The 25501-nt window shown below is 48.5% G+C and overlaps 2 protein-coding genes across 13 annotated transcripts in view; both read right to left on the bottom strand.

Annotated features, from left to right (window-relative positions):
- Positions 1 to 3261, bottom strand: part of SRRM1 (serine and arginine repetitive matrix 1) — a 19630-nt gene extending 16369 nt beyond the window's left edge. For all 7 annotated transcript variants that reach the window (XM_063355660.1, XM_063355665.1, XM_063355664.1 and 4 more), the window contains exons 1-2: positions 3139 to 3261; positions 416 to 505 (exon numbers count right to left, since the gene is read on the bottom strand). In XM_063355660.1, the coding sequence (XP_063211730.1) occupies positions 416 to 505; positions 3139 to 3159 (111 nt within the window). In that variant the 5' untranslated portion in view covers positions 3160 to 3261. The remainder of the gene's footprint in view (positions 1 to 415; positions 506 to 3138) is intronic.
- Positions 3262 to 3943: 682 nt separating this feature from the next.
- On the bottom strand, positions 3944 to 21213 carry NCMAP (non-compact myelin associated protein). 6 transcript variants are annotated; one of them, XM_063355925.1, is made up of 6 exons: positions 20958 to 21054; positions 17210 to 17372; positions 10996 to 11181; positions 8793 to 8887; positions 8591 to 8675; positions 3944 to 8092 (listed from the first exon to the last, which is right to left on the bottom strand). In XM_063355925.1, exons 3-6 carry the CDS (start codon positions 11001 to 11003, stop codon positions 7951 to 7953), a joined length of 330 nt encoding a protein of 109 aa, XP_063211995.1. In that variant the 5' UTR covers positions 11004 to 11181; positions 17210 to 17372; positions 20958 to 21054; the 3' UTR covers positions 3944 to 7950. The 6 variants fall into 6 exon arrangements, with proteins under 6 accessions (XP_063211995.1, XP_063211992.1, XP_063211993.1 ...); XM_063355922.1 differs by lacking the exon at positions 17210 to 17372 and having other exon boundaries at positions 20958 to 21074; XM_063355923.1 differs by lacking the exon at positions 17210 to 17372 and having other exon boundaries at positions 10996 to 11669; positions 20958 to 21070.
- Between the last annotated feature and the right edge of the window lie 4288 nt (positions 21214 to 25501).

The raw sequence follows: 25501 nt of genomic DNA, 5'->3' as shown, positions 1-25501 counted from the left end.
AACTGTTCCCCCTTGTCCTGTCACTCCAATCCTTGATCAAGAGTCCCTCCCCAGCTTTACTGGAGCCCCTTTAGGGACTCCCTAGAGCCTTCTCTTCTCCAGGCTGAACACCCCCAACTGTCTCAGGCTGTCCTCACAGCAGAGGGGCTCCAGTCCTTGGAGCATCTTTGTGGCCTTCTCTGGACTTGTTCCAACAGGCCCATGTTCTTCTGATGTTGGGGGCCCCAGAGCTGGACACAGTACTCCAGGCATATTACTACTATATCTTTGATGCTTGAGCAGATACCCACCGGCATGGGTTTAGAAGAAAAGACATTCCTCATTTTCTTGCATGTACTATCTGATACCCAACCACTGCATTGAGAATTTCTTCGATTCAGGTGTCTTATTTCCTATCTCATCCTAATTAACTTACCTTCTTTTCTAAGCATTCTGCAAATTTCAACTGCTTCAACAGCTTCTTCTGCTTGTTGCTGAAGCGATTGTCCTGTTCTGCACTTGTTCCCTAAAGCACAGGAAATAAGATCGTTAGTCTGTATGACATCCAGCCATCTTCAAGTATTATTTTCCCGCATATTGGCACTGGACAGCGCACAGCAACACCAATCTCACCATTCTGTAAGCAAATAAGCCTTTTCAGGTGCCTTTCAATGTTAGCACTATAGTCTTCATCTACTGCTGAAGCTTTAGGGGTAAGCAGGCTACTGAGCTCTACAATGACACCTTAATCACATAATCCCCCTGGCATACTACTTACAAGTTTAAAAGTACAATAGTATGAAATTGTTATGAAAAGGACTTATGCTGGAATTCACAAACTCCTCAAAAGGAATAAGCTGTTTTTCCTCTGTCCAAGAACAAAAATGTCATATTTGTTTACAGTGACTTCTACAAAACCTTTGGGTAAATTTCTCTGAAGCAAGTCAGCCAACATGAGGCCAGCAAGAGTACAAAGAATACTATTTTATTGATCATGCTCTGTTAAAGTTCACCAACTCGTTCCACTTTCATGAACAGAAACTATAGGTTAATTCATTTGGAATTGAAAGGCTTGAACGTCCAGTTCTGGAAAATTTACTTGCACAGAAGTAAACAGAACCACACATGAACAAAAGTATGTGCAGAACGGCATCCAAATACTGATGACCTGTTAATGCTTCAAAAAAATCCCACAGTTCACACGTGAAGTGAAGTTTATTCGGGAAACCAACCTGACTGAGGGAAAACACGGGAATTTAATACATGCCATTTCCTATGCATGGAAGAAGGGGTCGAGTACCAGCAATAACACAAACTACTAAGAAACCAGAAGGCAACAAATAAGAAGCTCAAATTCTAAAGTAACCTAGTCACTTAATTTGATCAGAAAGCCTCTTGAAATAGCAACATAGCATGCTAAAAAGTCATCAGATATTGAAAGGGAATGAACGATCAACATTCCCATTTGCTGTTCTGTAACACAGGAATCCTAAATATCGATTGTTACACAGCCACTTACCAGGATTAAGTCTGTTTAAAACTCTTTATAATATTTGCAGTCTCCTGTGTGGCTTACACATTAGCAACAAACACAATACTTGCCAGATCACTCAAGAATTTAATGTTGTATACTTTGGGTTTTTTTAATTTTGTCTTTCACAACCCAGAAGCAAAATGGAAAGGAATTAAATTTTTCTTAGCCTGTTCGTAACACATGGCATGCAGTATTGGTAACCAAACAAGACACAGAGCACAGTATCACAGGAATTTCAAGGCAGAGACAAAATAATTTTCACTAACAACTTTATAGAAGTGCAAAGAACTGAAAGAATTATTAATAGCAGCTTTCTTGATAAGGTGAGTCCAAACTGCTGCTCTGCTGCACTTCTCCATTTTCCACAAGAACTTCGGTTTCTTCTGAATGCAGACTAAAACTAGACCAGAACACTGTTTCACAGCCCCGTTTCAGTGCCATGCTGCTTTACTTTTTTTAAAAACAGTCGCCTTTCACAGGCCAGTTTAAAAGAATATTAGATTTCTAATTCAGTGTTTTCAGTCCCAGTAGTTCTGCCGTCAATTACAACCACTTGATTTGTAAGCTTTTTAACAATTGCATTAGACAGAATAAGTATAGATTTAACTTGTAATTATTTTTCTCAGGCTAGTACATTAACACAAAACTGAATTTAGTTAAGGGTTATGTGCGTCCTCATGTTTTAAAAACATCCTAGTTGCAGGAATAGAAAATAAGAGGGCTGAACAGATGAACGAGCCTTGGAAGATGAGATTGGGTTTCAAAATTGTCAATGAAATCCCCCAAAATAGGTTCATTCCTATTAATGGGAGAAAAGGCTGAAAGGAAATATACCCTAGGTAGGTTTCTGCTTAATAGTCTCTGCAGAAAATACAGCACAGCTGTGAGAAAATAAAAAAACAACACAAACCTAAAAATAAAGCATAACTCCTTTTTACATTGAATATATTTAACACGCTGCATGTCAGCTTAAAAATATGTCTCAAAAAAAAAAAGGCGGCAGTTTTGTCTATTTGCGTTGAATGCGGACACTAAAGTGCATTTCAATGCAAAATCGGGTTCACCTCCCATCTGCCCCCGGGTCTTTTCTCCCACACCTCCCCGCATTTCAGGGCCGTCAGCGTTCAGCCCTGACACGGGGCAGGCCCCGGCGCGGCGGGACCCCTCTTCCTCCGGCGGGGTCAGAGGCCCAGCCGCCCCGAGGCCTAGCGCAGGAACCGGCGGTCCCAGGCTGCACCGGGAGAGCGCGGCCCTCGGGGACGCCCAGAGAGGCCCATGTACCCCCGCCGCGCACCGAGCAACCGGCGAGCCCGGGCCTGGGGCGACCAATCCCCTTCCGGTCGCTCCCCTCCCTCTCCCGCAGTCCCCCGGCGCGGCAGCCTCGCCGATGGGCCCAGCCGCACCGGCCTCCTTCCCGCCGCCATTTTCTTCGCGGCGGCTCCTCACAGGAGCCTGCGCAGGGCGGGGGGGGGGGCACAGCAGCGCTTCCCCGGGGGAGCGCGGCGCCAACGGCTTCGCCGGCGGACGGCGGGACCCGTAGCGGCCCGGCTCGGCCCCGCGTCCCCCACCAGAGCTGCCCGACCGCTCTCCCCGTCGGCTCGGCCCCCCCTGAGGCCGGCACTTACGCGGAAGAACCCCGCGTCCATCTTGCCTCCTCCGCCTCCTCCTGGTCGCAGAGCGCTGCCGTCCCGGCGTGCACCGCGCGCCCGCGAGCCCCCTCGCACGCGCGCCGCCGGAGGGGCGGAGCCCGGCGCGCCGCAAAGGCTCTCCGGCGCCTGCCCATTGGCCGGCCGCCGCGGCGGAGGGTCGGTGCGCGCGCGGGGGACGGCCAATCAGAAAGCGCGGCGTTCCGTCGGGGCTGAGGGGGGCGGCTGTCACGGGAATCCTCCTCTCGCGAGAAGTTGGCCCGGCGCTCGCGAGTGGCGGCGCGTGCGCGGCGCGTAACGGCTCCGGGAGGGGGGAGGCCATGGCGGCCCCGGCCCCGGCCCCCTCAGCCGGCACAGCGGCTCCTTCGCGCCGCTCTTCCCTCGGGAGCCGCCTCCTCGCGGCAGCTCGGGTCCTTCCTCGACGGAGCAGCAGCCCCTGGGCTGATGCGGCCCCGCAAAAGACAGCGGGATCGCTGCGCCACCGGGGGCTGGAGGGGCAGCTGCTCTGAGGGGCCGTGATGCCGGCCCAGGCCTCTGCGGCCCTGTGGTGCCCGTCAGTGAGCACCGTGGCGTATGCCCGCCGCTGTGCCCGGCCAGTAGAGGCTGTGGGCGGTGTTCAGTTGCCCTGCTGGAAATTGCCGTGAGCAGCCCGGCCCTTCGGCCCACTCGAGACAAATTGGCCTGTGGCTTGTGCAGGCAGAACTCGCGTGTGGCACTGGAAGATGAGAGAGGGGAAGGGAGAGTAAAGTCAAGAGTCCGCTGGTGTGAACACAAATTTATCCGAAGTAACAACCCTGGTTTTATTTAAAAGAAACGTGTACGTCCTTTATCTTTAAAAAAGGAAATACCAGGTTCCTTTAAATAGACTAAAGCACAACAGTTGTTTCCCACTTTATCAGTAGTCATTATTTGTCACATGTGAGAGACACAGGCTTTTTACATATGTCTTTTTGTAAAATAAATTGGTTATGCGACTTGGGAAAGTAACATTCCTGCATTGCATCTGCTCTGACTTCCAATGATACCTCTGCATTTTGCCAAACTTTGGATAGCGTTCAACTCGGCCACGTAACGTTCCTGGCACCCTGGGGTAAGGGGAAGGAGGACTGGGCTGGAGGGCGCGGGCAGTTCCTGAAACTAAATTTGGAAACTAAATTTCAGCAACTAAATTTGGAGTTAACTGTAAGGTTTTGCCTGTTGAGAAATGAGTTGCAGCCTGTTCGGCGGGAGGAGGGCACTAGGTGGAGCTCCGTGCTCTCTGCTGGAATAAAGTGGGTGACGGGCCCGGGGCGGGTGAACGCTGCCTCGCAGAAGTTTTGGGAAACAGGACCCAGAAGTGAAAAGCTGAAATGTTTTACCAGTGTACTTGCATCAGTAAAGTGCCAGCTGTGAGACTGAAGGATCCAACTGCTGAAGCCATAAATTTTAGAAGACTTTTAGGAGCAAGAAAAAAAATACTCATTCTTGCAAGATCCACTGCAGACCAACTATTGAGTATGCCCTTAGGAAAACAAACAAAAAAAAAGCAGTATTTCTGTATATGACCTGCAGGCCAAATGTTCTCATTGCCACTGCTGAGTGCCCAGCTGGCATTTTGTAAAGAGAGAAATTTAACCAGAGTAAGGAACTAGAAAGGTTGCTCGTATCCCATTGCTGAGCACAAAGGCCCTCTGAGGCACTGGGCCGCTAAGGGGTCAACCTTGCGTTAATTTGCAGAGCTTCAGGGATAATCTCTAAGGAGTTTGTTAGAGCTGTTACACTTATGTTGCCTGTTCTCTCCAAAGGCTTACATGGTCTGGGGTTTCTTTAATAGACCAGTTTGCAATATCAGCTTTCAGTTGTTGTGGGTTTTTTTTAACCAGCAGGTTTACGGGGTGGCGAGTCTGCACACAAAAGGCAGCTAAAGGGGAGCTTTTTCCAAAAACTAGGAGTCTGAAAGTGGAAGGTGAGCGCCGAGAACAGGGCAGGTGAAATCAGCACTGCAGCAGCAGCTACTATTGCAGGACAAGGACAGTGTGGGATTGTTCCTAGAAAACTGTTAAATCCACAGCAAATTACACAAGCCTTATAGTGGTAGTACAGTGGAAATACAGTGAATTTTGTTTCTTAAGAAGGTGATTTTGCTTGGTCAGCATAAGCTCTGCGTTTTGCTGACGGGAGGCAGAATGGATTGTGGGGGCCTCCCAGGCTGTGCCAATATAAGGCAAATTTTATGGGTAAAACAGCACGTTTTGAATTTTTCTGATTGAGCAATGCTAGTGTGGTCAAGGCAGGATTTCTCCTGCCAATGATAGTAATTCTACTAATCTAGAATCGCTTACTCTGCTTCAGTGAAGCAAAGTGAACTTCATTGTTTTGAATGGAAATGGAAAGTAAAATTTGCTAGAAGTAGGTCTGGCTGGTAACATTAAAGAGTAACAGTAAGATGGGACTTAAATCTTTTCTAAAGATATTGATTTTGATACAGTGGAACATGCTCAGAAAAAATCCTTAGCTGTCCAGAGATAGGAACAGGAGACGAACTCCTTTACGTTTTTAGAAAAAAATGAAATTGGCACCTGCAGTCCCTTCTGAACGATTCTATCAATCATTGCTGCCACAAAAAATAAGTTAGAGAACTAGGACAAGTAAAATATTTACAACGAGATTTAGAAACTTCACAAACAGCTGTCTTAATATTTAGTTTGGAATTCAAACTGTGCTCCAGTTTCATATCCCCCCCCCAAAAAAAATAATTGCAAAGTAATTAAATTTAGTTTGTGCACAAAAATACCAGTCAGTAAAAATTACCTGTTCCAGAGATGCATTCACATCTTGAAAAAAGATATCAACTTATCCCCCCGGTGCCCCATCACTTTACTCTGAGAACGAGCAGTTTTGTTTCAGCACCGCGTGATTTAACGATGTAACTATTGGTGATGTGTGACGGGACTGGGGAGAACAGCAAGTGAACCGCTCCAGGACAAAAAGCTTTCCAGCTGGCAGCTCTATGTGATCCATTCAGTTAGACAAGAGTAACATTTCTCACTACAGCTCCCAAAAAGGAGTTAAAATACCCTACTAAAGGTTTTAATAAGGTCTACAAACGGGCTGGAGCCCTCTAACGGCCACAGCAGCTTGGAGCCAACCGCTGTCTCAACGCAAGACACACCATCCAATAAATCCAGGCTGCTGTGGTACCGCTGTCTTCGCTTCACACTCTGTCCAGCCATTCCCCCCAACAGCAGAAGGACACGGAGCTGTTGGAGCGGGGCCAGAGGAGGCCACGGAGACGCTGCGAGGGCTGGAGCCCCTCTGCTGTGAGGACAGGCTGAGAGAGCTGGGGGGGTTCAGCCTGGAGAAGAGAAGGCTCCGGGGAGACCTTCCAGCCCCTTCCAGGCCCTCAAGGGGCTCCAGGAAAGCTGGGGAGGGACTCTGGATCAGGGAGGGGAGCCATGGGATGAGGGGGAACGGTTTTAAACTGGAAGAGGGGAGATTTAGATGAGATATTGGGAAGAAATTCTTTGCTGTGAGGGTGGTGAGCCCCTGGCCCAGGTTGCCCAGAGAAGCTGTGGCTGCCCCATCCCTGGAGGGGTTCAAGGCCAGGTTGGCTGGGGCTTGGAGCAGCCTGGGCTGGTGGGAGGTGTCCCTGCCCAGGGCGGGGGGTGGCACTGGGTGGGCTATAAGGTCCCTTCCAACCCAAACCATTCTGTGACTCTACGATTCTTCCTAATCCTTCCCCTCTGTCCTGTCAGGCAGCATTTTGGAGCTGTTTTGATACCGACCCTCAAGACAATCAGCCACTGAACGTCTGACAATGCCGCTGTGTGTCCCTGCTCAGTGGGCCGTGAGTATCCTTGGGAATTTCTTTGGTGCATTACTGTACACCCACAATCATCGCACTTGCACAACAACATCACTTCTGGTTAGTTTCTAGAATAAGAAATTTCTAAAAATAGTTCAAGCCTAGTCTGCATTAGGGCACAAAGCATTTCAGGATGCGAGTTGTGCACAGTAGCTGTGTAACACCTCGCTTGCTTGATACCGCCTTTCCATGCTTACTTTTTCAACTAAAGAATTCAGATTTAGGATAAGACAAAACATTCTAAGGCAACTCCAGTAATGAGCTTAAGGCAATTCTTGGTGTGAGAGCAAAAACCCTTAGACGTTGAGATCATTTGGAAATGGATAAGTTACCAAGTTCATAGAAATATTGTAAAAAGACTTGAAAATAAAAAGTATCTTTTTCTCTTTTATCTCAAACCATACGTGTGTGGCATTAGAAACACAGAAGATGAGTAAAGATAAATACAATTGTGATACTTCTTGTACTATCCATCATGTATAAAATAGACTACAAACCTGTTTCACACAAATCACAACAAACCCAGGTTCAACCTGAGTTGCAGCTCGCGTGTCCCAGTTTTTCTTCCAGTTTATCATCAGTCATTGCAGAACAGAAAGAGCTCAAATTCTCCAAGTAAGCAAAAGCTCCACAAAATATGAGTGCGCATCTTTTCTTCCAAGGAATGGGATTTATTCAGTCTCTCCATACCCAGAGCTCTGTAAGGCGGCTTGCTGCATTTTTGATGATTTAAATGCCTCCAACAGTTGATTTCATCCATACAAAAAGCGTCCAGACCTTTTATTTTTCCTCCCAAAGTGGGAAAGCAGGACTTAATTACAATCTATAGACAAAAAAATAACAGCTCGTTGCTGTTCCCAATGCAGCGTTGCTTTGCTGAGGAGTCCCAGGACCATGTAAATAAGAATTCCATGTCTCTTCCCCGCCAGGAGGCCGGGCGTTCCCAGTTATCTGCTCTGCATGTGGATGTCCACAGGTATGAAGGTCACGGTGGGATGCTGAGACAGGCTGTTGCTGTTCTGCCCTAAAGCCGGTGGCATTGCCGGTTTGGCCGTTTTGGGTTCCAGCTCCCGCTTCACTCTCATGCGCCTGTAAGGGTCAAAATGAAATTGTCACCAGGGCTGGCACGTGCTGGGTCTCTCCCATGGGGAGTATTGGGAAGGTTCCCGCGGAAGCAGGTTACATCGAACAGCTACTGAAAAATCAGTACAAGCCAGGATTTCATCCCAAAGATACTAAATGGCAAGTCAGCGCATCTCGAGCGTCTAAGTCTAACCCAATGCCCTGAAAAGTGAGACCTCGCGCTCCTCTCGGGCAGCCTCAATGCCCACAGCAAACCTTCCCTATGTCAGGAGGAATCCCTAAAAAGAGCTTCCATCAAACGTCCTCCACTGGGAACCTCTTTCTGCTCCCTAGCAATTCAATCACAGCGATTCAGGACACTTCAGTCAAGCACATTATAGTTTGCTTTCTCCAGGGAATTTTCAGCAACAAATACTGAAATGGCCTGTTAGATGAGATCACACCTGACAGTGGTTTTAGTCCATCTCGTCTCGCCTTAATGAAGGACGAAACTTGGCCACATACCTGTTGTACGTTTTCAATATGAGCAGAACCACTGTGAAAATAATAATCACTCCTACTACGATGGCAGCAACTATTGCTCCAGAACCTAGCAGGGAAAGAGAAAGGCAAAAAAAGTCTTATTTACAAAGTTGTCATTGTACTGTGTGAAGTTTGCTAAGTTTGAGGTCCATTAAAAAAACCACCACCCCACTGCTTTTCTTACTTTGGTAGAGACTTTGTTCTTGAGACTTCGTGGTCACATTTACTGAGAACTGAGTGTTATTGATCGGTGGGGCGGCTGTCGTCATCTTGATTTGGCTACAGAAGAAGAGAAGAAGAGTGAGTTCATAAAATATTAACCAAATTTTGACAGCACAATTCAGTGATAATTAGGCAACAACCCATTAAAGATTCAGAGCTTGCTAAGTGCAGGCTTGCCAAACTGGGGTTCTCCGTATTTTCTTAGTGGTGAAAATTTGGCCCTGCTGAAGTCAATGGAAATCTGGCTATAATCCAGTTGTGAGCAATTTGCCTTACAATATGCACTGCTCAGTATTAACAGGATAAAATCAGATATAAACACAATAATGCATTATCACCTATACATATATATTGCTGTTATACAAGTTGTGAATAAATATAAGTATTTTAAATGTTTTATGATTTTAGATTGTCATCTCGGGTCATGAGATTCGGATCACTGAGTAAATAAGCGTGAAGAGTAATATGGCTTTAAGAAAGGAAAAAAAGTCAGCACAAAAAAGTATAAAAACATCTTTATAGAATAGAATTTAAAGTAGCTTCACTCATCTAATGTGGAGAAAAAAACCCAACCACTTTTAAGCTGACTTGAAGCTCCAAGTTACGTGACAAACAACAGCTACCCCGTGACAGGAAAAAATACTGCAATGTGACTACGGCAGAAAGGTGACGTGAGTTTGGACCAGCCCCTCACTCACCCCAGTGAGACCTGATCTCAGGTCTATGATCAGAAGAGGACAAGTCTGCAAGTGGACAGCTGAAAATATGCCTGCTCCTGCATTTTGGGAGGGTAAAACTCTAGATCTAGAAAGAGCAGCCTGTACGCTTCCTGATTTTAAAAGCGTTTTCCAAATGTTTTCTAAATGTGACTGGTAACCTTAGCCATTAAAAGACTCCTTCAGTCTGAGAAAGGTGTGAAAACCACTTCAAACAGACCTCCGAAAGCATTTCAGCTCCCAGCTTCAGAGAGCTAACACCTTCAAACTATCCATTGAAAATTAAATTATTCTTCAACACCTGACACTGGAATTGAGCTTCCCGTTTCAGATGCTGCCCGGTACAACCAGCCAGGACTCCGTTATACTCCGTTTGGATATTGTGGACCTGTGGCTTGTTCTTGGTAGCTTTAATTCTTCCAGAGCACAAGATATACAATAGCCAGGAAATTATTAAGTGGATAGAATTCAGAGGGTAATAAAGAGAAGTGCGAGCATGAAAGGCAGCGTCCCTTCCCTTCCCCCTAGGGAGGCTTTCCTAAAGGTTTCTGCAGAGTCGCATCCACCAAATAGAACACGTGTAGTGGCAGGGTGCAGTTTTGGGAGGCCAGGGGGACCCTGCCAGTGTGTTGTTTCGGGGCGGGGATGCTGTAGCTGGGTCAACACACCATGTGTGTTTGGGAGGCTCCACCAACGGATGGATCAGGAATGAGAGAAATCAGTCAGCGGCAGGAAGAGAAACCATCCACATCTGCCTGGGTATGAAGGATCAGAATTGCAAGGTCAATTCATCAAATACTTCGATCCCCTTAAGTTAAAAAGGTTGGGTTTTTTTTTCTTTGAAAAAAACCCTCAAAAATAACTCTGTCTCAAGCCTGTAACTGGGTCATTCTGCTCTGACTGAATGATTCCTTTGTTTAACCAAGGCCAAGTTAATTCAGCAACATGATCATCAACTGGAGTTGTAGATCTTTCCACGCTGAAAGAAGTATTTTGTCAGAATCATAGAATCGCCTGGGTTGGAAGGGACCTTTCAGATGATCCTGTCCAACCATCAACCTAACTCTGACAAAAACCATCACTACACCCTGTCTCTAAGCTCTCTGTCTACCCGACTTTTAAATACCTCCAGGGATGGTGCCTCAACCCCTTCCCTGGGCAGCCTGTTCCAATGCTTAATAACCCTTTCAGTGTAAAAATTATTCCTAATATCCATCCTAAACCTCCCCTGGCGCAACTTGAGGCTGTTTCCTCTTGTCCTATTGCCTGTTCCTTGGGAGAAGAGACCGACCCTCCCCCAGCTACCCTCTTCTTTCAGGGAGGTCTTTGTCTTTGGAGTTTGCCCGGCGTTAACGTATAGCACAGCGAGAGGATTTACACAGGCCTTGGAGGAGCCTGTGAGAGGCACCGAAGCTCGGGTGACAGCGCTGATCCCATCTGTTTCCTCACCCATCCATTTGAAACTGCGTCGATGGAGGTTGTGCCACTGAGGGGCAGAGGCTGGGCAAAGCTGGGCGAGGATTTTGGCTACAGACATAATTCAGGAAAAGCCACCTCCAACTTTTACTTTGTTGCTCCCGACTCGGAGAGCACAAATTCCAGATTTACAGAAGCGTTTTTCTCCTCCTCTGGCTCCTAAAATAAAAACCTCAAATAAATAAGGCTGAATATTTAGATACAAAGCCATGTAATATTCAAACTGAGTAACTTCTACCTGGTTCAAACCACCTTGGTAATGGTGAGCTGTTTGTGCATGACTCACTTATAACCAAAGAATTTTTATTGTTGTCAGTGAAACCGCCTGTTTACAAAAAAGGATGAATTTACCCGACCGGGTGTACGCGATCTAAGATGCAATTTGAAAAATGCATCAAGTCTTTTTTTTTTTTTCTGCATTGTATAGCAAGTTGAGAGGTCCAAGGTCTGTGTCTCAGGCCAGGGTGGGAGGTTCCAGTCCTTAATTCTTCTGTTTTACCTCCAGCAATCCCGGCTCCATTCCTCCCCCGTGAATCAGCAGGGTTTCGCCTGATCAAACCTGTGCTGCGAGACTTGAGGACCCAGCAAAATCCAGCAAAATCCATGGGAACTTGCCGATTTCAGGGTATTGCGGGCTGGATCCCACTCTGTTTAGAAAAAAACACTTGGAAAATCAAGAGGGCTCAATAAAAACTAGACAGCTGGGGAGAAGAACTGGACTTTGATACAGCAATCACGGGACATTCTTTCTTTATGACACATGGCGCGCACTTCCCCCTGTGCACACACACCTGAGAGCACTAATTCACCCGCAGCTCTCCAGACCGGGGCTGGGGGCACACACTGCCGCTTATTTTTGCATCCCCCTATTACGGAGCTGGAAATGTTTCCGTAAAGTTAAGCTTCGGGCACGTTTCCATCTAAAACACCTTCGCAGATACAAGCGGAGAGGTTGTTTTGGCAAGTGGTAGCAATGCCCCCATTTATCCAGACGAATTCCGAGCTGAATGGCCGCGCTCATTCGCAGCGGGATGGGGATGGGGGATCATCTGTCGGGCAGCTCCTGCAGCTCCTGGCAGCGACAGGAGAGGGGTGATGGGGAACAGAGGGGTTTGGTCGAGTTTTTCCAGGAGAACTGGACTTTGAGAGCCAACGCCCTGCCAGGGCAGGCAGGTGCTGGTTAGGAGACACAAAATCAGCGCTTTGCCACCCAAAAAAAAAAGCATCAAGCTGTGTTGCAGGCTTTAAATTAGACAAAGTCGGCTATTGTTTCTCCAGCAGTAATATATACTAGTTTTGACCCCGAAGCTCAGTTAAAGAATTAATTCATCCTTTCAACTGCCCTGCTGCACAGACAGTGTTTTCATCTTATATTGTGGCCAAACATAGTCTGAAAACCAGGTGATTTTTCCCCCCTTGCTTATCCAGGTCTAAGGAAGAGCGCTGGCTGACAGCTCTGCTGCTCTGGGACTTGATGCCCTTCCCAAAAACGTCCGCAGGGCAGGGTCTTAAATTACAAAAACCACTAAGGAATGGGGCAACAAAACCCAGCACCGTTTTGCTTGATTTCTGCATTGTATCACAAAAATTTCAGAAGAAGTTTTTCGCTGAGGGCGGTGAGCCCCTGGCCCAGGTTGCCCAGAGAAGCTGTGGCTGCCCCATCCCTGGAGGGGTTCAAGGCCAGGTTGGACGGGGCTTGGAGCAACCTGGGCTGGTGGGAGGTGTCCCTGCCCAGGGCAGGGGGTGGCACTGGGTGGGCTTTAAGGCACCTTCCAACCCAAACCGTTCTGTGATTCTATGATTCATTTGGGCTCAGCTCAGCTCGCGCAACACCCTGAGCAGCAAACTCACTCCCATCCAAGGGAGAAGTTAATCCTTCTAAGTCAGTCCAGAGTTTTTCGCCCTTCCAAAAAGTAACGGGGCTCAAGATGCTCACCTGGCTTGTGAGCATTCCCCAGGGGAATCAGGTGGGTGCTTCAGCTCCATTCCTCTGCCTGAGCAGCCTGACCTTCCCCGTCTTTGCCAGAAGGTTCACCTTGTCTGATCACAGCAAACGACGAGTGGTTTGAACCCGCAACGTTCCATTCTTCCCAGCTGTTTTCCAGCTGCGGGGGAATCAACTGAGCGTTCGTGGCACAGTGCGGAAAGGAAACAGGCTTATATTTAAGAGTCACAAACTCTGCTCCAGCTCCCCGTAACATCCATCCTCTACCTGAATGGCCTCGCGGCCGCGTGCTCCCACACTCGCCTGCCAGCAGCATCACGAGCCACGAGAACCAGGAACGCCACCGGCGTTTAACTTCAGAAAGTAAGAAAAACACGATGTGCTTCAGTGAGACCTGGAGGTGCCTGAATTTCCCTTGCGAGGCTCCACGAGGGAGGAAGGGGGGAAAAAAACCCAAGTTGAAACTGGCCAGTGGGAGCCGAGGCATAAACATGGCCTCGGGGAAACAACCGTCTCTGTTTGGAGCCTGTGTGTTCCGACGTGTCCCCATGTCAGACCAGCACCTTTATGGAAGCATTCGTCTCAGGTTCTGGCACGAGCTCTCCAGGTTTAGCTGTTGTTAAAGCACACATTAAAAGCATTTTCACTTCCTTGCCAAGACAAAGTTACACAAACTGCAGGCAACTCTACTGGGCAGTAGCAGCACCAAGAAAAAAAAAGAACAACAGTAATTCTACCTGCGTGGCTTATATCTTTGCAGAGGAAGACAGAGGCTCGTATTTTCACAGAGGCTCACGCAGAGGACAAGAACTGAGGAAGTGAAGACAGGTCCCCAGTTTCGAAAGCCTGGAAATTTGAACCAGACAGACATTGTCGTCGACTTGCCCAGGAGCAATATCTAAACCAGGCTGTGAAACTGCCGATTTCCCAATTCTAATTTTCTGCCTTAAAACGCTGGGCCACACACGTTTCTCCTTCTCCCTCGGTGTGAATGCGCTTATTCACGGGAACTGCAGTAACTCCACCGTGTTCAGCGAAGAGCATTCACATGGTTAAAAAACACTCCAGATCCTTCAGGGTAAGACTGTCGACGCAGAGAAGCCAGGACAGGGAAGCAAAACAAGACAGAGGTATTTTCCCACTGGTTACAGGCCAGGATCTAAGGCACACGCGGATTAGAAGACTTGTGAAATACATGTCAGAACCAGGATTTGAACTTCAAATGGAAAAAACCCCACCGTACCACCACCACCACCACGCTGGTGGCTGAGGTTCCTGCAGCTCAGACGTAACCTCCCGTTCCCGAGCTGTTCAGTGGGGTCTGTCAGGCCGAGGTCAGATGCCTGTTGTTGAAGTTTATGTTTTTTAAACCCCCCGACTCCCCCTCTTTCACTGACAAATATCGTACGTGTCATCTGGAGCTTCCCACTAGCTCCGGCCGGTTGTCTGGGATTTCCCATCCTGGGCCCACTTTACTACTTGTCTAAATTTCCAGGCAGACCCGTGGAAGCCGGGATGCAATAAAACCCCCTCCCATCCAGAAACGCTACACAAAACTGAAATTTTAAACTAATACATCATCCAAAAGAAAATGGTCTGTTTAACGTGCTGTGATTCTATAGTAAGGCTCTTTAAAGGACATTTATAACTAATCATTTGGACCAATGGTTGTGTTTGCAGAAGACCGAGTTACTTCATTATTATTTAGATCTGAAGTTATTAATTTAAGAGGAAAGGAAATAACATTTTAAAACAAAACCACCATTTACATGTGATGCACATAGCAGATATCAAGAGAGACCTGGGAGCAATTTTGCAGCTTATTCCTGAAAGGAATGCTAGAGGTTTTCCTTTGTGGGCAGCTTTTTTTAATTATTATTAGAAGGCTCTTATTCTACATTTTTAACTTATGACTGTACACACACGAGATGCTAAAGTAACCAACCAGGAGCGGTGTAATCAAGAGCTGGCAAATAAGAAGTCTCACGGGATCCACCTTGCTCTAAGAAAAGGCAAAGGTGCAGTACGCTGCCTGGCCTCCTTTTTTGGAGGAGGGATTCCTTCCTTTCCCAGAACACACAACCACGTCTCGAGACTTCGAGCAAAATAACTCACAGACTGAGCCCACCGATTTCCAGGTCCATGAGGTGGCCTCCAAGGCTCAGGCAGTGTCCGTAATGTCTCTTGGTTTTGTGGAAAAGCCCTTTCTAACAGCGCAGCGTGACATGCAGGTGATGTGCTCCTCCACAGGGGCCGGAGGTAGCTCACAGTTCCCTGCACTGTGTCAAGAAGACCATACATCATATTTTTCCTTGGATGTGCTCTTCCACCAGAAGGCTTTGTCTGAGCAGATATCAAGGGTTTTCTATCCCTTGTGGCATCTGGACATGCTCTATTCCTGCCATCGCTGCACAGATTCAGTAGCTCAGAGAATGGGCAGCACATCTGGAAAGCTGAGATACCTCCCCTGTGCAGTGAGTCCCACGCTTTCTGGAAAGGATGGGATGCACTTCTGTATGACGTTTTACAGCAGATCGGTAGAGATATCCCACGGCATCCCAGCAATGCGGCTTATGTGCTAGGGGCAGCTCATATGCACACAATTCAGCCAGGAAAATCAACATGAGGGACACGAGGGACAGTCAACCTGTAGCACAGAACAATGCCTGAGGCTGATTCCCAGCTCATTGGATGTAGCGGGAGCTGGAAGCCCCTTCCGTGCACAGAAATATCAGCAGAACCGTATTTCTGAGCGGCAGTTCCCACCAGTGCCTGGCAGCATAATTAACCCACGATTTAGGAATGAAAAAATGCAGCCTGGTGGGTTACAAGACTCATCACCGCAACGGGCGAAGAAAATCCACCAGCACTGAAAAGCGACGGCTGCTACAGGAGGTACAAGGCACCGCAGGAGCCCTGAGCCCACGTGGGCTCCCCAGACACCACATGGGCTCCCAAAACACCGCACAGCCAGTCTCTGGGCTCGCAATAAGGTGGCTCAACCCACTGCATGCTGATGAGGTCCCAGGCACCGCGTATGTTCCTGGGAGCGCTCAGGTGAGGGGCACAGGAGGGAAGGATGTGTAATTAGCGGTTAAATATTACCTGGGAAAAAAACCCAACACCTGATTCAGAAAGAAGAAAAATGTCTCCAGGCACCTGTGCGGATCTCGAGGCAGGAGTGACTCACGGAGGAGGGTGAATGAGACTCAAGGTGACAAATTCGAGAAACCATCAAGGTGTGCACTTGGATGGAAAGCGAGAAAATGAATCTGCGCTGAGCCCTCGGTCAGAGGCTGGCAGCGGTCAGTGGCATCGCATCACGCAGCCCTCAAATCACCGTACCCGACAATTCGTCTCCGCTGTTCAAAGAAATCCCAGCAAAGTGCATGTTTGGTGGCAAATTCAGTAGATCTGGGCAAACCAACCACAAGAAAGCAGCTTGCCCTTGAGGACTGTCTGCCTCTGTTCCTGCAGGAGGAAAGTGACCCAGCTTTGTTCACGTACTGCTCTCGAAAAGGTTGGTGCAAGACTCATTTCAGTTCTTCAGCAATATCTCTGGAAAACTCCCTACAGTTTTTCAGGTTCCTATAGAAGAGAATTTAAAAAAAAAACCAACCATCTCAGATTCAGCAATGTTTTTGCAGAAGCGATTACCAGGCTCTGTAACTTGCTGGATCTGCAATTTACTGAAAGGCTGGAGCAGTTCAGGAGATCACACTGGTGTAGAAATCCTCTCTCACCTGGATTTTGCATCAGGGCATCTGCTTTACTCCAGGAACAACCCATAAATGCTCCAAAGCAGGAGAGAGGGGATGAAGACACAAACTCTGAGCGTGGCAATTGCAGCATTTACTCTTGATCAGGGAGTTGAGCGATGGGATGAGGGGGAATGGTTTTAAACTGGAAGAGGGGAGATTTAGATGAGATCTGAGGAAGAAATTCTTGGCTGTGAGGGGGGTGAGCCCCTGGCCCAGGGTGCCCAGAGAAGCTGTGGCTGCCCCATCCCTGGAGGGGTTCAAGGCCAGGTTGGACGGGGCTTGGAGCAACCTGGGCTGGTGGGAGGTGTCCCTGCCCAGGGCAGGGGGTGGCACCGGATGGGCTTTAAGGTCCCTTCTAACCCAAATCATTCTGCTATTCTACAAAATATGTTCCCACATCCTCACAGAGCGATACAAGAGTTTTCTCCCCAAGAGGGGCTCAGAGCTCAGCATCCCACCACCAGCCCTGGCACTGCCCTACCTGCAGTGGGAAGCACGGCCCGTCTCCCAGGATTCTGGTCCCCCCGCCGTGTTGCCTGCCCGGCTTTTACTTGCCACTGCAAAGCACCGCAGGACAGATGTCGCCCAGCCCAGTTCTCACGGGCAATTCAGAGAAGAGGAACTCCATTGCCCATTTTCTGTTACTGTAACAGGACCGATAGAAACCACAAAAACAATGTCAAAGCATCGTATCCAGCTGGAGAACAGCATGAAATTAATTAACGTCAGTAGCACAGGGCAGATCTGGGCTCCTGCTGTGGCATGCAGATCTGGAATCAGATCCAATTCCAAAGTTTCCCAGAGTTCAGGGAGTTTTTATATCTTGTCTGGCCAGTTTGCATCCCTTCACTGTAAAGGGCTGGCCGAGTTACATGTGTGCAGCAAAGCAGCTTTCCGTGGGGGTTCTGACAATGAAGAATGAGGTTTTTAGAGACACCAAAATGTATTTGTCTAACCGTGTTGTACACACCCAGGTATCAGCGACCTCTCGTGAAGGGCGCAGCCACAAGAGAAGAGGGGAAACCCAGCAAAAACATCTCGTGCTTTGCCTAGACATATGGGGAACTTGCCTTTCAAAGCAAAGAACTGCTAAAATACCGTCAGCCACTTGTGACAAGAGAAGGAAAAAGGTGTTACTTGGGGCAAATTAAGACTCACAAGGACAGCAACTATCCAAAAAAAGGAGACACACAAGCCAAATGCATTGAAATCTACAGCCTGTCCTCCACCTTCCTTCCTAGCCCAGCCAAACCGTGGCTGGAGTCCAGTATCATTTGTGAATGATTTGCCCCAAACCAGGACTGGGATCCCAGGCTGGAAAACCACTTCTCCCAGTTCCCATATCATCACACACCTCCCTGGCCAGTCCCTTCTGTTCTCTGAACCCTTCGTTGCCTGTGGGCAAGCCTCTTACCCAATGGCACATAGATGGAATGAATCCAAGGAAGAAGGCAATCCCAGATGTGCCTTCAGGCAGCCCTCGCCATGTCCAGCAGACCCAGAGAGACGGGAACAGCTACTTCTGCATTTACCTCGTACCGAGATTCCCACTCGCACTGTGCCCCACGGCGGGCTGGAATGAGTTCGCACCCTGAGCCGCCTTTCATGGCGGACAACGGCTCTCCGCATTTATCAGCACAAACCGTAGCGCATGAATCAACACGGCACCTGTTTGCTGGCAGATGGGTGTTCGTTTCCCTTTTCTGAAGACAAATACGTTTGCTAGGTCAAGAGTTTTCAGACTTCTATTACAGATTAATAAGTAAATAGGAAACTTTGTCTTTCCAAGTTATTATTTGGGTTTCTGTCCTGCTCCGAGCAGAAGCGCGAAACAACTGTGCAGCACACAAGGCTTTGGGTCAGCACAGCAGATGATGGGCTGCCCAAGCCCCCCAGAACTGCTGTGATCATCCACGGGCTCATTTCACTCTCTCCAGTCTGATCCCCACCAAAAATCACCTGCCAAATCCCACCAAAAGCCACCTCTTTGCAAGCATGCAGCTGAGCGGTTACGTGGGATGAATTGAGGTGTGTGTTTGGTCCAGGGGGTGGTCTCCATCCAAATGAGGGGTTGTGATCAAGGCAGAGCCCCTTTCCTTTGCCCACTCACTGGCGCTTGAAGCAACGGCACCATCAAGCTCGAAGCTGGGCACGGGGCTGCCCTGGTAGCCGGTCCCAAGCAGATGATGGCAAGGAAGAACCGTGACTTGAGGTCCCCTGGAATTACCTTCTAACTTTGTAGCTCCATGGAGGTCATTGTAAAAACATTAAGTGGTGTATGTCAGTGGGAAACTGGATGACTCGGACCTCCCAGAAGCGTTTTTTTTTTCTTGCTTCCCTCCTCTGTGATCTCCATTCACACCTCATATCATCTATGCCTAATGAGCCCTATAGGTTTTTCATTTGCGTTTCCTGGTTTCTGTGACTCTCAGTAAAAGCAGCACACTCATCCCTGCCACATTTTTTCCCCCTCTACCACATGTCCGACAATAGGCCAGGTCCAGGCTCACCCGCCGGTCCCCACCAAGCCCCCTCCAAACACAGCGATGCTGATCCCAGCCTGGTGCCGGGGCATGAGAACCCAGTGCGAGAGGTATGCCCTGCTGGGGTTATCACCCCGGGGCAGGTGCCAGCACCCTGCAGGGCATTCAGCAGCCACGGATTTACCCCCCCGAGCACAGCTAAGCCCACTGTAGGCACTCGGTGTATCACTCACGGGCTGCTCCAGCTCCTTTGTGCACCAAATCCCGACTGATTCACCGTTTATTGCCGTCAGAAGAAGAATTTAGCATAACTAATAAAAGTCATGCTTTCAGTAGACAGATAGGAGCAGGGCTGGAGAGGAAACCTTCTCATGAATGACTGCCAACAAGGGAGACAAGTCTACTGCCAGTTGTGGAGGTTTAGGACTGTTGTCCTCTGCCTGCAGCTCACACATGCGGTACAATGTGCTCCCCAGTTCCCGGACTGCATTTTCTGCCATTCAAGCTGTTCATCTACCAGAAAAATGCTGTTATACGAACCTTTGCAAATCCCATATCCTTACATTTTTTCCGTGTTAAAAAAAAATGCATAGAATTCTGTATGCAAGGTAGAAGGCAACCCCTTTCACTTCACAAACAGTGAAGATTTCTCCAAGTTCTGCATATGCAAACTTGTTGAATCAATAAGGCACATTTCTCTCAGGAACGGTGTGGAGACAAACACGCAGGCAGTGTGATACTCTACGCTTACACCCTGTCCTCCAGCAGAACCTGGCAAAGCTCTTGGCAAGCCCTCAGTGTCTAAACCTGCATCCACAGCCCAGCTACTGTCCATCAGCACGACAGTAATTCTCACGGGGCCACGAACTCCCCGATTACTGCACTGCCTTTGTCTTCTGCCTCCTAATCACTAAATCAAACCCTCCTGCCCAAACACTCCACCCAGCACAACATATCACATTAGTGAAGTTTGTTTACAAAATGCCACGCTTCCTTTAGCAAGGGCTTCCTGGGGTATTAAATACATTAATTACCATGCAAAACCAGAAATTGCAGTTCAAACCTGTCAGCAACTTCAGCCTGTTCCCAAATAATGAAAGCAGTGGAGTTTTGTTCCGTGCTGGCAACGTTCAGCGAACTGTAACACAATGCTCCGAGCTTTCTAGTGCTTTTCATGTTAAATATTAGTCTGCCGGCCCTTTCTAGCACACTGCTCAGCAGATTTAAAGAAAAAAAAAAAAACAAACCACACAACCAAACCAAACACAAAAAAACCCCAAACCACCAACAAAACCTTATTCATAGTGCTGGGGTTGAAGAAGTCAGGACAGGAGGTTCAGCATATTCCCGGTGATGGAAGGACACTGCTAACGAGAGAACGATCTTTCTCCAGCCGTGCAACACGTCTCTCTGGGGAGGAAACAACTTGCCAGCTCCGTTCCAGTCCCCGTACCTTAATTAGTGAAACAACAGCTGAAGCACCAGTTTAGCAGAAAATCGCACGAGGACATCTGCTCTGTATTTCTTTCTGGTTTAGTTACCGATAAAGAACTTTGCTGCACGTAGAGGCATTTATATACAACCACTCGCACATAAACCCGGAGTAACCCCACTGAAACGACGATTCACAGCCGTCCCACCGGCAGCGGAAAATAACTTAAGAGCTTTAGAGAGAAAAGTTAAATTTATAGCAATCGGAAATATGTAAGTATAGCGAACCCCCGGCAAGATTTTTACCCTACTCACGGGAGGATGCTGCGGGGCTTCAGGAGCTCATCGCCGGGCCGGGCTCTCCCGCGGCGGCGGCGGACACCGAGTGTCCCCCCGCCTCCCCCGCCAGGTCCCCCCCCGCCTCCGCCGCCGGGGCCGGGGCTGCCGCCGAGCTCGTCCCCGCCGCCTCCCCGGCCGGGCCGGGAGCGCTGCCCGCTGCTGCCCGGCGGTGCCGGTACCGGCGGCCGCTGCAGGTGGTTCCCCAGGGCCGCCCCGCCCGGCGCCGCCTCCCCGGCCCGGCCCCGGGCGGGGGGGACGCGGGCAGAGCCCCGGCTCGCAGCCCGGCGAGCGGCGGGGCCGGAGGGAGGGAGAGAGGGGTCTGATACGGGAGAGGCTCGGGCAGACAAAAGTCAGATTTGAGCAGTTTAAAAAACAAGAAGCCGCTCGTAACAGAATCACAGAACGGTCTGGGTTGGAAGGTGCCTTAAAGCTCACCCAGAGCTCACCAGTTTTGAGAAGAACCTCAAACATATCCACCCCAGGCATGGAACAAGTGGTTTTGTCTACTCATTAGTAGAACCAAAAGGATCAAACTGGAAAGGAATCCTTGCCTTTAACCCGTACTTAGTTGGCTTTATTCTGCATTTCCCACTAATGTGTGGGGAAGAGGCGTGTGACCGCAGTCCCTGTCTGCATTTTTTCCACATGGAAATCACACTCCTAAGAGGTACCTGTCCCCTGTCTGATGCCTGATGCTGCTCCCTCTGGAAACCAGGGAACCACATTAACAAACCTGCAGCCCTCGGTCTGGGCTCAATTCATGGTTTACAATTGTTGAGTTGCCGTGCAGAAGAAATATCCCCCCCTCCTGCATCTCAGCTTCCCCATCTGCAGCCAGAACTAACACCGCAGATCTCTGTTTCTGTTATAAAGCAACCCGAAACATATGGATGAAACTTGCCTGTTTCAAAATCCTGCCTCTGTAGGGGAAGGCAGCAACGTAATCATCCATAAACGTTTGCAGCAGATTTCCTGGGAACACCAGAGTGCATCACGCATAGCTACCCGGCTTCCATGGATGACCAGCTTCCCTGGAGTGGAGGTTTGACTGTAAACACATCTAAAAATTATTCTTCCTTGGTGATTTAAATCTGTGAATCCTCAGACCAGGCCTTGTGTGAGCTGGCACAGATTGTGCGGTGTGTGATTGTGGTGTACTTGTACAGATTGTACAAGTAACAGTTAATCAGCTACCACTGGGTTGTGTCACAAGATGGGTTTATCTGCATGCTTCCTAATGCGTTCATCAGAAGGGATTTCCACGTGTTGCTGGGTTTGAGACATGCCACTCTGCTGTGTCATGGGGGCAACAAAGTCCCGGGTGGGGGTCTGGGCTGGCATCCTTGGCCTGGAAACTGAGAGGAGACAGCCAGTGACATGAGCATAGAGCCAAGAATTTCTATTACGTTTACAGTTTCTCTTTGGCGACAGCTCTAAGAAAGCTGGGGCTCCTGGCAAGGTGAGTTTCAGACACTTGGTTTGTGCCGGCTGGAGCAAGAGAAGGTTTGCTGCAGGTCCCACACACGCCTTTGTGCAAGAAGTTGGGCAATGCCAGCAGGCAGCTTCTTCTGGAAGCCCGCAGGGAACAGAGCATGGCTCTCCCACAGCATCCCCCTCCAGGGCACGCGCCGGCAGCTGCTCCATCCCTCCACATCAGCATCTCCTGCAGCTCCACAGGACTGAGCTTCCTCCAGCACATCCCTGAACCTCACCTTTCCCACCCTCCAAACACGGGTGCCTTTCACTTCCAGTAGCCCGGGGGACAAAACTTGTGCCGACCACTCTGAACGCATGAGTGTCTGCAGCCGTGGAGCCTGTGGAGCCTGGGTATCGCAGCCTCTGCAGAACCCTTTGTTTCACTGATAAGGCACTGCTAAAGCAAACAAGCTCATTAATGAATCACCGGTGGACAGAGGAAGGGCTTGGAGAGGGAGCACCGGTGTGTTATCGCTGGGGTTGCCAGAGGGAAAGATGAAAAGAAAGATCCAGAGGGCAAAAGATTTCGTCCCGCACTTGAAATGTTTTCAAAGCTGGAGAACCTACTCCTGAGAGAAGCTGGCAAGCAGGTACCTTCCTTGGCCACCTTTAAATTAAGCCTCCAAAGGGAGGAGCAGAACTTCTCCAGCCCACAGCTGGGGTTAGATAAGCAAACGGAAGAAAGAGAAATCAGGAGCTGACTCCAAAAATCCAGAGCGCACTTAAAAATCACAAAATTTAGAGTAAGTATCAAAATTCACTGGGATGTTTCTTTCTAGTGTTTAAATCACAGTTTTTCCTTTGCAGCCATGAGGGAAAGAAAAAAAAAAAAAAAAACAGACAAAAAAAAAGGTAAGATTCTCACACAATCCTTTATCTCCAGAAGCTGCTACTTTAGAGAAAGCACCACTAGCTGGGACTCACAAAAGACAGCAGCCTGAAGAGACCGCCCCATCCCAGGCTGCACACGCAGCCTGCAGAGGAGCTGGGATTAAAAATTAGGTGCTTCCTCACCTTGCAGCTCTTACTGCAGTTTCTTCATCTACTTCTTCAGCTTCTTCTGCATGAGAAATACTTCCTTTTGGGTCACTCACAAGGCGGTGGTGGAGGAGTGCCCTTGACAGATCCCATGGAAGCAAAGAAGTCCCAAAGCAACCACCAAAGTAGGGAGTGTGAGACGGGAGACGGCTCATAGCCAGCTCTTCTGCCAGGACACTCTTCCCATCAAGACCCAGTTATAAAAGCATTTCTAGTTTCCCTCACCCACGTACAGCAACTCAGTTATGCGAAGAAACCTGATACCTGACGCTACATCTCACTGCAAACGTACAAAATCCCCTTGGGCTGGGGCTGTGCTTTCTGCCCAGATGAGGAGTGTTAGTATCTAAATGCAGCACTTGGCTTTACATGCTCTTGTTCAGTACAAAATAAGACACACTGAAAGCAGGAGATACCATTAATTCCACCCGACCCACCATGTATTTTTGCGCTCTGTGAAATAACAGATCAAAACTGAAACCATCTTACCACAGGGATGCTCTGAGCATTGGGTTCACACGTACAACCAGAAAGCGGCAGACCAGAACTTGGCAGCATTTGGGTCCCTGCAGTTCTGCCTTTGCCATGTTGGAGCAGAACATCACACCCGTAAATGTGTGCATTTTCCTGATTTGCTTATTTGAGCTGGCAGGAGGAGGCAGAGAAAGGGCAGCAAACACATCCCCAGGTGACAGCCCAGCTCTGGAGGAGAAATACGAATAGTGCTCAGGTACACAAGTGTCACCACATAAAGCACTTTGGGACTCACTGATGAAGATGTCACATACAACCCTAAACTTGCATTCATAAACCTAAACTTGCCTCAGTGCCAGTCACCTCAGCGCTTGCACCAAAAAGCAACAGCCACACGTTCCATTTTACAAGTTGGTGCTCAAGTCCAAGTGAAGATGGTAAAGAAGAAACCAACCAGCACATACCGTTGCACTAAACAGATAATCACCTCCTAAAGAAACGTTTGTGTTTTCCTAACACAGGGCCTCCTTCAGTTTGGTGTTCATGATGGGCTGGTTCCTACACCGAACCACAAGCTGAACCCCACAGAACAAAACCACAGAGGCTTTCTCACCAGAGTTTAAGAATTAAGAGTTTCAAGATCCGATTATTTAGCAACATTTCTTTTTGCATAGCTACAAAGACCCACATTAGTCACTTCCAGCTAAATCCTTCTGCCTCAATCACACTAAAACCCTGTGCAGATATCACAGCTCCTTAAAACCAGAGATTGAAATCTCGGGAAGGATTACTCACCATTCATCTTTTCAAGGGAATAGATTTAGTTTGATCGGTTTCTTTACAATTACTGCCTCATCCTGCATAAACAAGAAAGAACATGAGGCTCTGCTCCGGGAAGAGGAGTGGTATTCCAGCTGCACACTTTCCCTGCGTTGTATCCCTCTCTAGAGGAAAAGAGGCTTCTTTCAACAGTGTGCATGCCTAACTTGGAAGAGGTATGACTAGTTATATTTAATAATTAATAATAATAGTCCTAACTTAAATAGTACAGGAAAGGAAACACCAGCCACTGTGATTGTCAGGCAGCCCACACTAATGTGGAAAGGGGAAAAAGTTCTGTATTTTCACCAAATTCCTTTCCTGTTGTCTCTGTGAATGGTTATGAAAACCATAGTAATTGTAAGCTGTTCTCCAGATCCCCTGTTCCTCCCTCCAGGATGAAACCAGAGCAGGTCTCCTACATCTGGATCCGGTGTACGGCCCAACTGGATCCCAAACAACCTGAAGGAATGGAGTCTGCGCTGCTTGGCAGATCCCTGGCCTTGCACAAGCCCACCAGGCAAGGTGAGGCAAGACAGCGTTTGCACCGAGTCTATCTTTGCAATAAACCTTGCTGGGCATTTAAGAGCTTATGCAAACACATACAGCACGGCACACACTGATGAAGCTGCCAGGCCTTAGAGGCTTCTAAACAAGTCCGTTTCCTTTGTGGCAGGTATCGGAGGAAAGGCAATCGCATCCTTCTCCTTTCA

This window comes from Chroicocephalus ridibundus, chromosome 19 (genome assembly GCF_963924245.1).
Source record: "Chroicocephalus ridibundus chromosome 19, bChrRid1.1, whole genome shotgun sequence".
NCBI lineage: Eukaryota > Metazoa > Chordata > Aves > Charadriiformes > Laridae > Chroicocephalus > Chroicocephalus ridibundus.
The sequence above is the reverse complement of the archived record's forward strand: the minus strand, read 5'-3'. Positions and strand labels throughout refer to the sequence as shown.